The sequence below is a fragment of the Bos javanicus genome, chromosome 11 (genome assembly GCF_032452875.1).
Source record: "Bos javanicus breed banteng chromosome 11, ARS-OSU_banteng_1.0, whole genome shotgun sequence".
NCBI lineage: Eukaryota > Metazoa > Chordata > Mammalia > Artiodactyla > Bovidae > Bos > Bos javanicus.
In genome coordinates, this window is record NC_083878.1 from 67,271,603 (window position 1) to 67,288,109 (window position 16,507).

The 16,507-nt window shown below is 37.7% G+C and overlaps 1 protein-coding gene across 2 annotated transcripts in view; it reads left to right on the plus strand.

The window, feature by feature from the left end:
• Positions 1-16,507, plus strand: part of ANTXR1 (ANTXR cell adhesion molecule 1) — a 258,255-nt gene that overhangs the window by 28,120 nt on the left and 213,628 nt on the right. Inside the window, exons 1-2 of one of the 2 annotated variants that reach the window (XM_061432861.1) lie at positions 3,393-3,526; positions 4,622-4,693. In XM_061432861.1, coding sequence (XP_061288845.1) covers positions 3,408-3,526; positions 4,622-4,693 — 191 coding nt within the window. In that variant the 5' untranslated portion in view covers positions 3,393-3,407. Of the gene's footprint in view, positions 1-3,392; positions 3,527-4,621; positions 4,694-16,507 lie in introns of those variants that run through there. The other variant, XM_061432860.1, reaches the window with a different exon arrangement.

The following is a 16,507-nucleotide window of genomic DNA, read 5'->3' on the forward strand; positions in this document are numbered from 1 at the left end:
TTTTGTTTGTTTTTAAATAGAATAACTTGACTATGTGTTTTCAGGAGGAACCCAATTTGGTTATAAGATCAACATTTTAACTTTCTCCCTCTCTTGTCAAATAATATCCTTCTAGAAGGATCATTAATATTTTCTTTCACAGTGTATTATGCTGGAGAAATTGGCTCATTCTAGCTGGACCCATGTGTATGGTGTAAGGTCGTCTTACACCTTATGGAGTGTAAAGTGACCAATTCATCCCAGTTTGCCCAGAACCTCCTTGGTTTTAGCATTGAAAGTTTCATACCCTGGGAGCTCTCCTCAATCCTGGGCAAACCACTATGCTTGTTCAGCCTGGCTATGTGCCCTGTGATATAGAATGCTCTGAGCATTCTCAACCATGTGTCCAAGAGAGGACAATGAAATTTTGAACGTCAGCACTGTACACGTTGCAGGGGTCTTAGCAGTCCAGTAAATGTAGACTCCCACTAGTAAAAGAAAGGAGGTCATTTTACCCTCTTTGGGTGCAGCTGCCAAACGACAACACAACTTTGATAGCATTCACCTATATGCTAGAGTTTAAACCAGTTGTCCAGGTCTTTGGTAAAAATTGTTCTGGATGTTGTAATTTTGAAAGCAACTCCACTTCTGCTTGGTGGCCTCTATTGAGTCTTCCAGCCAATATGAGTAGCCGTATACATCTTCTGTGAGTGAGATTTTTTTGTTTTGTTTTTAACTCAGGAGACAAGTTGTCCTCTGAGACCAGGGTACTGATAAATGTGTTCCCTGCAAATTCACCTTCTGGTCTCCACATGTACCCATCTGCCTGACCAGAGGGAGCAGGGTAAGGGGTATCCTCTCTGTGATGCCAAAAATTGGAAACTAGAGCAAGTAGCTGGAGAAGGCGATGGCACCCCACTCCAGTACTCTTGCCTGGAAAATCCCATGGATGGAGGGGCCTGGTGGGCTCCAGTCCATGGGGTTGCTAAGAGTCAGGCACGACTGAGCGACTTCACTTTCACTTTTCACTTTCATGCATTGGAGAAGGAAATGGCAACCCACTCCAATGTTCTTGCCTGGAGAATCCTGGGGACAGAGGAGCCTGGTGGGCTGCTGTCTATGGAGTCGCACAGAGTCAGACACGACTGAAGCGACTTAGCAGCAGCAGCAGCAGCAGAGCAAGTAGCATATAAGCCCAGATGAATGGAGAAAACAGAAGCTGGGAGGAGATGGAGGGGGAAACCAGAGGGAAAGGAGAGAAACAAAATATTTAAGAGACTCATAGAAGCTTAGAATTGAAAGGAATAACTTTCCAAGCTATCCTAAGAGCTACCCGCTAACTGCCAGCTTGAAAAGCTCTGGTGAGAAACTGCTGCCTTTTGAGTCAAATACAAACCCAATAGTTGGACAGTTCCAGTTTCCTTTTGTCGTTGACCCATAATGTCCCTTCCTACACTCTCATCCAGGAGTGATATAAAACAAATCTACCTCCAGATACTTGGGAGTCTCTGCTATGTTTCTATTTGCTCTGATGATTTTCTGTTTCCTCTAAAACAAAGGAGTCTCCTGAAAAAAGATTTGAAGTTAGGCAGGTGTGGAGTTGCATCCAAGCTCCACTGGGCAACCAAAGCAACTGACTCACCTTGGTTGAACCTCAGTTTACATGTGAAAATTATAAGAGAAAATGTGCTCAAAGCAACAAACCCAGCACCTGACTTAGAGTGGGCACTCCGCACTTCTCTTCCCCAGTTCCTTCAGTACCTCCAGACACTCTGCTGTTTTAGATTCAAAGAAATTAGAGGTAGGGATTGAGGAAACTGAGAGACCATTTAATCCAGTTGTTTGTTTTATAGACAAAGAAACTAAGGACCAGAGTAGTTGATATGGCTTAATCCAGACCACGAGGCACTTTCCTGGTTTGTTTGTTTTTTTGTCTGTGCCATGAGGCATGTGAGATCTTAGTTCCCCAACCAGGGATCAAACTGGTGTCCCCTGCAATGGAGGCATGGACTCTAAACCACTGGACCACCAGGGAGTTTCCACCTTCCTTTCAATGTCTCCTCTGGTCCTCTTTGGCTATGGACCCCCATTAAAATGTGGCATCAGGACACAACTGCCATGCAGACTCCAAAAGGAGGAACTGTCTTTTGTTAACTGCTGCAGGCCCAGGGCCGCCAATAGTGCCCAACATACAGTACATGCTCATTCAATACCATAAGTTTTCACCATATTCTTTAAACCCTCATACTACACCTCACACCCATCACTCTCAGCAAAGAACTTCACCTGCTGTTTCACCAAAAGCCCAGAGAATAGCAGGCAAGGGATTACCTCTTACTCTAATCCTCCTCTTAAAAGACATATTCATGCCTCCCCATTGCCTCTGAGATTCAAGTATCCCCTTTATTTAATGCCAGTCTTTTCGCATTAGTCCATTTTATCCCGTTGTCTCCAATATTCCCCCAGGTCTTTGTTTCTTTCTTGTATTTTTCTCTACCTTTCCTCTGGCTCCATTTCCATTGCCAATAGATAAAATCTCATTAAAAAAAAAAAAAAGAATTTCCTGGTCCTGTCTTCCTATAGATGCTACCTTCTTTCCCAGTTTCTCACTAAAATATCCTTAAAGACTGTCTGGCTCCATCCTTACTTCTCATTCATTCCTTAACCCATTCCCATCTGCCTTTATCCCCACCCTTACATCTGCTTACTCTCACCACAGTCCCAAAGTGATGCTCAATAGGACAAATCCATTGAGAGCCATGTAGTGCTTGCTCTGCTGGTTAGAGGCACTTCATTGGATTCAGATTTATCTCTCCTTGAAATCCTCTCCTTCGCTGACTTCTGGCTCACCTTTCATCCACTGACCAGAGCCAGGCCTTTAAATGTTAGTGTTGGTTCTAGGTTTGGCTCCCTTCCCATCTCCCTGTTGACACTCTGAACAATTTTACTCACATTAGTATGCTGAGAATTCCCAAATTATGTCTTCAGCCCAGACTCATATACCAGTTACTGTTTGGAGACCTACATTTCCCACATTTCAAATTCATTCTTTCCAGAGCTTAATAATTCTATATAAGGTGGGCAGTATAACCTGGTGGTGAAGAACCCAAGTTCTAGAATCAGAATGCTTGGTTTTAAGCCCAAAGTTCACCACTTTCCCACTGTGTGACCTTGGGAAAATTATTTTATCTTTCAGAGTCTCAGTTTCCTTTTGTGGAAAATAAAGATCGGTAATAGTAATGATCTCATAAAGTTGTTACAAGTTTAATGAGATAATACATGGGAATCACTTACAATAGTGCCTGACACATAGTAAGCACATCATTGGACTGGCGATTATTATATTATTATGAAACTTATGATTGTTATTATCACTTGTGATGTAATGTCCTCAGCACTGGTGAAGTAGTACCAGGCAGCCTGATGCCATGGACAGAGAACCCAGGTCTTTCTCAAGAGGCCAATTTCAACTCACCAGGTGTTGCCTGGGCTCCTACTATGTATTACAGACCACGCTAAGGGTTTCCAAAGATGCATTGGACATAAGGTAATGGATGTAAACTTTATCTTGGAGGCGATAGAAGCCATTGGAGGTTTGATAGAGATGACAAGATGAGTGACAAGATCTGATTTATATTTTAGGAAAATAATTCTGGAAGCAGTGTGAGGAATGAATTGGAGCAAGGAATGATGATCAGCTGGGTCACCAACTAGGAAACAATTACTGTTGTCAGGAAAAGGGGACCAGGTTTGGGGAAACATTTTAGGAAGTGGGAACTATAAGATCTGTGGCCAGGTCAGATATGAGAAATTATTGCATCATGTAGAAATAGGTTGATATTATGAAACCAGCTGGCTACCTAGAGAGAGCCCCAAAGGGCGGCATTCCCGTGGTGGATCCGTGGTAGTGTGACAGTCCATCTTGCAGACAAAAATTTACGTTTGTCCTCACCCGAGGGTTATCCTGTCTTTCAGAGTGTGGGTTTTACATTGATGAAGTTCCCAATCACTGCCATGTAAAAACCATGCTGACGTATTCATTAATCATGAGAAGTTCTAACTACCAAGTAGAATAGTTATTCTTGTGGCCCATCCGCATATGCTCTCCTTACAAGGTAACCTCCTTAGAAAGCCAAATAGAGATGACAAATTGATTGTGATCCTACTTTCCAAGTAAAATAAACTGTATAATATTGGTGACTAATGGCATAAAGCTGCCACTGCCTAAGACACTCCATTCATTATAGGATACACCAGACTATAGCAGAGACACCCACGAATTTTCTGTTGGGATCCTGAATTGTATAGACAGGATGCAAACCAGTCTTCTAGGGGCACACTTCAGACATAGCGGAGGAAAGTGATGAGCTTTAGCTTTCTTACTTGTAATCCACATTCACTGAGTGATGGTGTCAAATCAGAAGCAGCTTCCAGGAAGACAAAGAGAGTCTTCTCTTTGATCCACAGCTTCAGGTTTTCTGGTGGCCAAATACTTGCAACACCAGCTGTGGAAGTGCCCTTTGGGTTGTAGGTTGGCAGCTCTGGCAGCCATAATAAAAGGGAAGAAAGAGGGGGAAGCCTAGAAGGGAATGGCATTCCACTGTGTCTCTTTCTGCCCTAATAGAATTGCTTTTCCTTCCAGCCCACAGCTAAGAATGTCCTTTATTGTCTTCTCTACTCAAGGAACAACCCTAATGAAACTCACAGAAGACAGGTAAGGATGCTCCCCATCTCTGTCATTACAAAACCCATCTTTTCTTGAGTAGTTCTGATATTTGTGCCCTCCTGCCAGCCTTGACCTGTTATTTTAATCAAATAGTTCTCTTCACTTATGCCTTGAACTTTGCACATTGACCCATCTGCTAATTTACTCTGCGATGACTTTGATAGAATTTCCTGCTGTTGGTGAAACTTTATAAATGACTGAATCACATTAAGGTAAATTTTACCTTGGTGACTCAGTCTGCTGACGTGGAGCAAAATGTTAGCAAACCAGATTCTTAGGGGACTATATTTTCTTTTCTTTAAATTAGATTTATTTTGTGGATTGAGCACTGTGAAAGCACCAAGAACTTGAAATATTATCATCCATAATTATAAAGGCAGGAAATAGAAAGGGAGGGCTTATGGTACCACAAGATAAAAGACAATTTGAATCAGGTGTGGAAACATGTTTTTGACATAAAAGGATTATTTAGACCTAGCGTAACACAAACACTGTTTGGGGTTTTACCACTTGTAGGTGAAAACTAGCAGTAACAGAGACGTGTCATTTATTCACAGCTAGGGTGGCGTATAGGAGACGACACTTTTCCTGAGTTAATGATTCTATGTTTTAAAAAGTGGTATGGTCCACATGAGAGAGGCCCCAGGGTGGGGCACTCTTGGGATTACTGACTGACTTATGTGAACAGGATGGAGAAAGGGAGGAATAGCAAGTACAGGGAGGGCAAAGGACTTTATTCTCTACCATTCTTCTAGAAATGAGAATAGGACTAACAGGATGGAGTAAGGTTTCCTGGAATTTGCACTCACACAGCAATCTAGTCCTTGTTTTTCTCCATGTCTTTGCTTCCCATCTGTAACAAAAATAGTCCTCCGTACCACATGGAATTTCCAAATCCTGTTACACCTTCAGCAGTGTCTATTATAAGCACTCATGCCATATGAGACTCACTGAAACCCCATTTTCAAAATAGAGGTTTCTTATTCCTTATGACAGAAGGGGAAACTGAGCCTTATCTTGTTCCTAAGAAAAGAGCAGAACCCACTGTAGATCCAGGCTGCACATCCTTTCTGCTCCACCTGCTGGTAATCAGAGACTCATGACACCCAAGAAGCCTGTGTGACTTCCCTTCAGTATTGGCCAAGGATTTTAAGAAACTCCGAGACACTATCTGTACCCTGTGGACCACATGCAAGACTCCTAATCTCTCTCAGTCTTTATATATGATAATATCTCGGTCTTAATTTACAAAGATGTCTTTTCTTTAGAGAAAACTCCTCTCTTAGCCATTCTTCACATCCTCCTGTAACCCAAGGCTGCCTAATGCTGTGTTATGCTGATTCCACTCTCTCCATGCCTGAGAGTCTGGCAAGAGACCAAGATCACACATCCCTTGTGGATATTTTGTGTGCTACTGCTCATAGCCTCTGGGAAGTTGGAGAGGTCAGGGAAGGTCACAGATTTATAAACACTATTAGAACGCTGAGGCTTTCAGACCCATTTTGGTTATGCTAGTTCCAATTAGTCATCTGAATCCTACTTTGAATCTAGTTTTTTGTGCCTTTACTACTCTTGGTATCTTGTGCCAAGGAGAAGGCTGGGATTCGAATCTCTACTTTTCTGGATGCAGCATTTAATATTAAAGGATGAAGATACATCAAATAACAGCCAGAAATACCTTGCTAAAGGCTGAATGATTTAGGATTAGCAGATATAAACTATTATATAGAAAATGGATAAACAACAAGGCCCTACTGTATAGCACAGGGAACCATGTTCAATATCCTGTGATAAACCGTAATGGAAAAGAATATGAAAAGAATGTATATAAGTGAATCACTTTGCTGTCCAGGAGAAATTAACACAACATTGTAAATCCAACAAAGACTGAATGAGTTTTATGTGGTGACCTCTTGGCCTAAACTACGGATCAGCTGGTGAAGCATGGCAATGGTTCACCGACACATCCCTAACCTTGTCAGCCTGTGGAGAGATGTGGGCAAGCCAGAAAGTATTTAAAATACTTCCTCATGAGATTGGTGTAATGAATTAGGCTTTAAAGCTCCCAAACTGATAGTTTCTGAAATACATAATTTTCAGAGTTTTAGTTTATATTTTTTGAAATATAATAAATATTTATATTTAATATGAAGATCAATTGTCTCATTTGATCTTCATAATATCCCTGCAAGACAGGGAAAGATGCATTATTAGACCTGTATAATAATGTGGAAACTTATAGAATTTTTAAAAACTTGCTGAAAAACAAGACATGAATTAGAGATTCTTATTTCAACAAGAGCAGAAGATTTGGGGCGTATTAAAAGAAATAATATCAAAGGTACATTTGAAACCAATTCTTGGCATTAGGTCCACACAGGGAAACCAGGGGAAGGTTGGACTAATACAGTGAAAAATAATTATGTAAAGTATTATTTTTCACTGACTAAAGATTTTGTTTTTCTCTTTACCTTTAGTTCTCAGCAGTTTGATTATGATATGTCTGCCATAGCTGATCTTTTTCTTTTTTTGCTTGTTTTTTGAGTTTTTCCTATTTTGGCTTTGCTGAACTCCTTGAATTTAGAAATTTATGACTTTGATCAAATTGGGTGTCTCTGTAGCCGTTATTTTTCAAATAGTTTTTTTTGCACTGGTCGTTTTCCCCTCTCCTTCTGGGATCTCAGTGACATACATGTTCAACCTTTTGGGTGTTATTCCACATGTCCCTGAAGTTCTGTTCAATTGTTTTTTGCAATTTTCTTTCTGTTCTTTATACTAGATTGTTTCTGTCATTCTATCTTCATATTGACTTTCCTTTGTCATCTCCATGCTGCTGCTTAGCTCATCTACTGAATTTCTAATTACAGATACTTTATTTTTTCAATCCTAAAATATCTATTTGGTTCTTTTAAAAAAATTTCCTCTGCTGAGAATTTCTTTCCTTTTATTTTAGGTGTGTTTACCTTTACCTCATGGAATATATTGTTGTTATAGTTATATAACTATAATACTATGACTATAAAAATAGTTATTTTAACTCCTATTATATAATAACTATTATATTATAATTGATAATTCCAGTAGCTCAGGATTGGCTTCTTGTCTTCTCTCTTGAGACTTGGTCACATTTTCCAGGTGATTTGTATGTCAAACAATTTTAGGTTATATTGTAAAAGTTTTTAATATTAGATTGTTAAGACTGAGTCATATTCAAATCCTATAGAGAATGCTGATTTGTTTGTTTGCTGTAGCTGGCAATCGCCATGGCGAAGTTCAGATCACAAGTTCTGTCTCTTCTGTGGGTGGTGGTTTTTCTTTTGGTTCAGTTTTCAGTTTTTGCTAAGTTGCTTTGGGTCTCTGCTGCACATGTGCAGTTCAGAGATGAGCCCGGGACTTACACAGCTTCATACACAGTTAGAAGGATCCCCTTTTCCAGCTCTCTCCTCTCTAGGATTCCCCACACACTAATTTTCTCAGTGAGGGCCCCCCTTTCCAAGTCTTCCAGCAAGAAAAACAGGGTTCTTCGTGGAGTTTTGGTCACCACATTGCTGCGTGCAGTTCTGTACCGAGGCCACCCTTGGGACAAAGCCAGGATAATAAAAGAGAATAGAAATGGGATTTCCTCCACATTCTTTGGACCACAGGGACCTCTTTTCCCAGAGGCCAAAAATATGGGGACTTTCTTAGTTTTTCAGATGACATCCCAGGCTACTGCCATGTGACTGAGACCACCCTCAGATTAAAGCTATGAAGGAAATGAAGGAAAAAAATTGGATTTCATTCCTGTATGGGTTATTTCTCTAGGTTTTAACTCTCCAATTCACCTGATTTTTTGCTTTTCAGAGTTTTACTGTGTTTGCTTTCTTCATTTGTCCAGACATTTTTACAATCAACAGAAAAGACAGCAAATTTAACTCCATCTTACCTGCTGCTGCTTCAGTACTACAGATAAGGACACTGAAATTCAGAGAGTTTAGACAACTTGTTCAGGTCAAAGAATGAAAATGGCAGAACTGGCATTCTGGTTCTGGATTCTGGATTCAGTTCAACTCATGTGCTTTGCATTCTATCATGCTGCTCTTTCAAGATTTCTTGGCGTCATCAGTTTGAAAAATAATTGACAATGTGTAGCAAGTTTTTTTAGGTTTCTTCATTAACATATTAATTTAAGTTAATTTAAGTGTTAAATTAACTGATGTTAATTTAAGAGTTATTAGAATACATTACTTTAGTGTTAACTATTGCACATGAGTCCCTAAAAACTCCCTGGATGGTCTTTTTCCTGATCTTAATAGAAAAATGCTTCAAATGTTTCATTTGAAACGAGACCATGTCAAGGAAGTCCAACTCTTCCTATAAAAGAAAAAAGAAATAGATACTCGAATTAATTAAATGCATTTTTGGTATCTATTGAGATCATATTTTTTTTTGACCTAACTAATACAGTGAAATGCATTGAAAAGATATTTTACTACTGGGTCAGATGCATTTCTGGTTACACTTGGTTGTGATATTTTATTATTTTAAAGTAGAGCTGAATTCTGTTTTGTGTATTTTATTCAGAAATTTTAAATCAGTATTCATAATTATGATTGGGCTACTATTTTCCTTTATATGACTACCTTTAGTAACTGTACTTTTTTAATAATTTTTTTACATTATTACTTCTAGAATTAACCTGATATAAGGTATGAGGGCCATCATTTTTCTCCAGATGTTTAGATGGTTTTTCTAACACCATTTAGATGCTGGGTAAACCTTTACTACTGATTTAAAATTTTAAACTTTCTCATAGACTTGGGTCCTTTGCTGGTTTTCTATTCTGATGTACTGCATTTGTCTGTTCTTATGCTAGTACCTCATTATTTTAATTAGTTTTAACATGGAAAGATAAGTCCTTCCTTACCTCTAATCTTGGGTGAAAATCTGGTCTTTAAGTGACTGGGTTTCTTTTTCCCTACTATGTGCACTTCAAGTAATTATTAAATTATTAAATATTCCAAAATATACCTGAGTTTTTGCTTGAATTGTATGAAAAGTACAGAATAATCTGAACAAAATAGCATTACATTATGACTGTATCTATTTTCTTACTTAAGGATATATCACTTCTCTTTTATGTCCCCCTGTAAGGTTTTGATATTTTCTTCAAATCAGTCTCATGCAGTATTCATTAGGTTTATTCTTAGACATTTTAAAATTTTGCTTCTGTCATGAATGAATTTCTTTTCTGTTGTATTTTCTAAACTATTGTTCACTATAAAGCAATTAATCTATAGCTTGGGATCCCTGGGCTTTTACTGAACTCCATAAAATTATTTTTTAAGATTTGCAAGTCAAGGAGATTATAATTTGCAACAAAACAGGCCAATGCCTCCCAAACAGTTAAGAAATACTGGCCTGGGGGAAATCATTGCTTTGTAGATTTATTTCTTATCTCAACATTTTAAAGAACCATTTTATTAATTCTAGTATTTTTGTACTTTTGAAGTATTTTTTCTAGCAAGATGGTTACATTATTTGCAATTAATGATAACATCTGTCCTCTTTTCTAATATTTATAGCTGTTATGCCTCTTGGGTATCTTGGGTTGTTTGTTTTTTGATATCGAGTTGTATGAGCTATTTGTATATTTTGCATATTAACCCATCGTCAGTCACATCATTTCTTTTCCATTGTATTCATATCCATCATATATTTTATTTGTGATAAAATGTACATCCATAAAGCTTAACATTTTAAACATTTTTAAGCATACAATGTGATGGCAGTAAGTTGTGCAACCATCACCACTATCCAAGTCCAGAACTTTTTCATCATCCTAAACTGAGACTCTCCCAGTCCCTGGTAACCTCTGTTCTACCATCTATCTCCCTGGATTTGTCTGTTTTAGGTACTTCATATAGAATCATTTAATTTGTGTTCTTTTGTGTTTGGCTTATTTCACTTAACATGTCTTCAAGGTCCATCCATATTGTAGCATGCATCAGAATTTTGTTCATTTTTAAGGCCCAAATAATATTGCTTTGTATGTATATAATGCATTTTGTTTATCCATTTATTTGTCAACGGACATTTGAGTTGTTTCCATCTTTTGGCTGTTGTGAATTATGCTGCTATGAATATTAGCATGTAAATATCTGTTCAAGTCCCTGCATTCAGTTCTTTGGGGATATACACTAGAAGTGGAACTGCTGGATTATATAGTAATTCTGTGTTTCATTTTTTGAGGAAACGTCATAGTGTTTTGTGTTTTCCACAGTGGCCTCACCATTTCACATTCTTACCAACAATGCATAGAGATTCCAATTTCTTCACATTCTTATTGATCATTTTCTGATTTTTTTAAAAACTGAGATAACTTTGGTTTATAATATTATGTAAGTTTTATTTGTACAACATACATTTCTACTTCAGTGTACACTACAACATGGACACCATTAAAAATTTAGTTTCCATTCATCACCATAGTTGATCCTCTTTAGCCATTTCACATTCACTTACAATACCTTCCCCTCTGACAGCTACTCTGTTCTTTGAATCTACATGTTTGTTTTTGGTTGGTTTGGTGTATTCACTTATTTTTGTTTGTTTGCTTGACTTTTATATTCCACATATGAGTGAAGTCGTACAGTATTTATCAGTCTTTCTCCGTCTGATTTATTTTCTCCAAAAATTTCTCCGAAATGATTTATTTCATTTAACATAGTATCCCCTAGGTCCATTCATGCTGTTGCAAATAGCAGGACTTTTTATGCACTTATCTTTTCATGACTGAGTGGTATTCCATTGTGTATTCCTCTCCATACAGACACACACATATACGCACATATTCTTACCCATTCACGTTCTTTATTCATGTCATGTTTATCCATTGACAGTCACTTAGGTTGTTTCTATACATTGGCTATTGTAAGTAATGCTAATACTATGATGAATATGGGGGCACATATGTCTTTTCTTATTAGTGTTTTCATATTCTTTGGATAAATACCCAGAAGTCAAGTAGCTGATAGTTCTATTCTTAAGTTTTTGAGGAAAACCCATACTGTTTTCCGTTAGTAGCTGTACCAATTTACCTTCCCATCAACAGTGTTTGAGAGTTCCCTTTTCTCCACATCCTTTCCAGCAGTCTTTATTTCTTACCATTTTGTTAATAGCCATTGAACAGGCATGGGGTGATATTTCATTATGGTTTTAATTTGCAATTCCCTGATAATTAGTGATGTTGAACATCTCTTTGTGTGCTTGTTGACTACCTGTATGCCTTTGGAAAAATGTCAATTCAGGTCCTCAACTCATTTTTAAATTGGGTTGTTTTGTTGCTGTTGAGTTGTATGAGTTCTTTGTATTTGGATATTAAACTCATATCAGATATGAAGCTTTTTAGTTTGATGTAGTCTGGTTTGCTGATTTTTTATTTCCTTTGCCTGAGAATATATGCTCAGAAAGATATTGTTAAGACCGGTGGCAAAGAGTGTACTACCTATGTTTTCTTCTAGGAATTTATGGTTTCAGGTCTTACATTCATTTTTAATCCATTTAATCTGGTGGGTTTTTTTTTTTTTCTTTTGTAATAGCCATCCCAATGGGTATGAAATGGTATCTCATTGTAGTTTTTATTTGTATTTCCTTAATGATGATGAATGTTGAGCGTTTTTTCATTTGTTTATTGGCACATTCGTATATCTTCTTTAGAGAAATGTCTGTTCAAGTCCTTTGCCCATTTTTTAATTGGGTTGTTTTTTATTGTTGTCATTGAATTCTAAGAGTTCTTTACGTATTCTGGATATTCAGCCCTAATTAAATACATGACTTACAAATATTTTCTCCCATTCTGTGAGCTATCTTTTCACTGTGTTGATAGTGTCTTTTAATATATAAAATTATTTAATTTTGATAAATCCAATTTATCTATTTTTTTATTTGGCTGCTTTGTGCTTTTGGTTTTACATTTCAAGAAATTATTGCCAAATCCAAGGTCATAAAGCTTTCCCCTTTGTTTTTTCTAAGAGACTTATAGTTTTAGCTCTTACATTTAGGTCTTTGATCCATTTTGAGTTAATTTTTACCTATGGTTTGAAATAAGGGCATAATTTCATTATGTTGAAAATAGATATCCAGTTTTCCCAGCACCTTTTGTTGAAACCACTATCTTTTCCCCCATTCAATGGGTGGCACTCTTGTTGAAAATTACTTGATCATATATGCCAAGTTTTATTTCTGGGCCTCTGTTCTATTCCATTGGCCTATACATGTGTCCTTATGCTAGTACCAAACTGTTTCAATTACCATTGCTTTGGAGCAAGTTTTGAAACCAGGAAGTATGAATCTCCCAACTTCTGCTCTTTTCCAAGATTGTTTTGAGTATTTAGATTCCTTTGAGATTCCTCATGAATTTTAAGATAAGTTTTTCTGTTTCTGCAGGAAAAAAAAATGTCATTGGAATTTTGACAGAGATTGCATTGAATCTGTAGATCACTTTGAGTAGTATTGTCATCTCAACAATATTAAGTCTTCTGATCCATGAACATAGGCTGTCTTTCCATTTATTGAGGCATTCTTTAATTTGTTTCATCAGTGCCATTGCATTTTTAAACTGACAAATAATATCTTTCAACCCTATGAATATTTTTCTGATCCTGAATTTTTCTTTGTATGTGGAGGGGCACACACTATCACTGTGTTAGAGATGATATATCTTTATCATGAATGTGAATTAGAATTGCCTTATGTGTCCCCCTGTTTCTTATGAGTTTGCTTCAAAGAGGAAATTTTAACTTTCTTAAATTGCTCCTCTTCTTTCCATCTTATGAGAATTTTTCTTAGTAGAGTGACTCAAAAGGGGAACAACTACATTTACTAGGATTTGAGATGAGTTCTGTCAGAGATCACGTAAATCTTTGTTGAAAATGTGAAGATCATAGGAAAAGAAGATGAGAAAATTTATATGTAGTGTAACTTTTTTTTGAGGAAGGTAGAGACTTAGTATGTTCAAGGTAAGGAGGAAGCTTATGCCAAAGGAAAATAGTCAAGTGTAGATGTTGGATCACTATGTTGAGAATCTATCTCACCATCAACCACAGGCTTTCCCCCTCAAGTCACAGACTTGCAGGCTGGTAGGTCCTTCTGTCACCTTGATGTCAGCAGCTCTACATCTTGCAGGAATTATTCTAAGAGTCTGGCATGTATATGACACGCTTACCAATTTGCCAGCAATGCAAAACATTTTCCCTTCATACTAGTTCAGCTGTTTTTGTAGCATTTTGGAAAGAAAAAGAAAGGTGGAAATGTGTAGAACCAGATCACTGTTTTTAACTGGAAATTTCACCTTTCTTGTAAACTTTGCAAGATGAAAAAAAACAAAGCATAATGAAACAACTGTGAGTCAAAGAATTATTATGTCTTATCCAACTCAATGGCCTCACTTCACTGCTAAGAAAATTATTCTCAGAGAGGTTGAATTATTTGCCTAAATTCATATAAGTGGTCAGTAAGAGTAGGATTTCTTTTTAATTCACAGAATTAAAATGTTTAAATCCAACAATTTTTTTTTGATTACATTACATAGCTTACCTAATTCACTGTATCTGTATGCATATTGTTATCCTTTTTCTTATCTGTGGAATAATTAAATGGTAGCAACCACTCTACATATAATATGTGCAAATACGGAAGTATATATGCATTTGTGTGTACATATATATGTGTGTGTGTGTATATATATATATAGTCTTCTATTAATGGCTTATTATGTACTGACAACCTAGAATACGTTTTTCAATTATAATAGAAAATAATGATACCTACCTTGTAAGGTTGTTATGGGAATTATATTATTTATTATGTTTTATGTAGATGGGGATACTGAGTCAGAAAAGGCTCAAGGCCACTCTACTGTAAATGTAGAAACCTGGATTTGAGCCCGGGAACCATGGCCCCAATGTCCCACATGTCTAATCACTGCACTATAGAGTTTCCCACAGTTTTACTACTATATACAGTTTTAAATTAAAAATAAACCTGAGCCTACATAACTCACTACCCCAAACCCTCTGACTTCTTCCAGAAAGCATTTCCCCTGAAAGCATGTGCCCTCTACACGTTTTATCTTTGCGGCCTTTTAACAACATAGCTTGGAAATACTCCTCACAAAGAAGTACAGAGGTAGAATCAGCAATTTGCAGATGGGTTAAGAGGTTAAGCATCTTGCTTATTGCTTAAGGAGTTGGAAAGAAAGCCAAGGACGCTTGGCTCAAACTGCTGAGTAGAAACCAAGAGACCACACTTCTGTCTCCCTCCCAGTCAGCCTTTGGTTTGGTCGAGAGTGTGGTTTTGCCATCAGTATCATGGGGGAAAATGACATATTCTGAACACATCACTTGATTCCTGGAGCAGAATGATTGCAGGCTGTCATTACCAAGGGGCATAATTCTGAAAGCTTTTTCTAAATTTAAAAGTAACAGGGGAGAAAAAGAGTCTTCAGATACTTTGTGCTTGAAAGCACCTGGATTCATTCCATTTTGAAGAACTTTTCATGCAGATACAAGAAGATTTGATGGCAAAATTAAGAGAAATGGAGCAGAGCACTTATTTACTCTCTTCTCCTTTTGACTGAGAGATAATATCATGGTGTCTCAGTCTATGGGAAGGTCCTTACCTCTCTGTGCCTCTGTTTCTCTGATTGTGAAATGAATACTGTTACGATCATCCCTACCTCATAGAACTGTTGAAAGGATTAGCAATGCCAGCCGCCTAGTAGATGGTGCTGTTACATTTGTGGTTATTGTTGGGGGTTTTAACAAAGAATTAAGGAATCACCCTAATTCCTCATGGACACATCCCACTTAAATCATCACAGCATAGCCAAGAATAATTCAGAGCAAGTCCCTGGGTCTCCATGCCTCACATCCCTCTCTGAAGTTTTTAACCATTGGCTGGTCTCTCCCTACACAGAGGGATATGGGTAGAAAAGACTGCTTTGGCGTGGCGTCAGGTAAAAATGATTGTTTCCTTTGTCTAATGGTTCTAGCAAGACTTCCTCCAGACGGGAGCACACAGGCAATGTCTCTAGAGGAAGTTTGTCTAAGGGCATCTCATATTGAATCTCAATGATGGTAAAAAAGAACCCACCTTAAAGCAATTCAGTAGGTCTAGGAACAGATGGATGTGTGAGAGCAGACTGTGCGCTTCTCACAGTCTCCCTCTGGAGGGCCGCTGTTAGGAAGGAGAAAGGAAAGGCATAGCCCTGGGGTCCCTAGGTTGAGTTTGAAGTGGCTCATCAAAATAAGAAATTTCCTCAACATCCTTTCATCTTTAAAATGAATGTACACTTGTATTCTATTCTGTAACACACCGATGTTTAACTTCACATAAAAATCATGTTGAGTCCTTTCTCAAATTTTGGAGTATAATCTATGCCCTAGGAAAAAACATTATACACACAAGCACAAGCACACATCTTCTGTGTCTTTGTGTACATTTCACTGTCCTGTACCAAGTTTGGATGCCACATACGTAGTAGAGACAACACACACTTTGTACCAGGACCAGCCTCAGCTCCAATCTGGGCTCTACCAGCACATAGAAAATCTGTTTTCTTTTCAAATGCATGATGAAGATAAACACCATTGGGTGGCGTTGTGATGCTTTGTGAACTAATGCATAGAAAGAGCCTAGCAGAGACCCCAGCACAGCATGGATCCTCAGGAAATACAACTTTCCCTGCTCACCTACTATCTGGCATGTGGCATAGATAAAGGATAACATCTTACAGACCAGCAGCCACAAACATTCTTATCT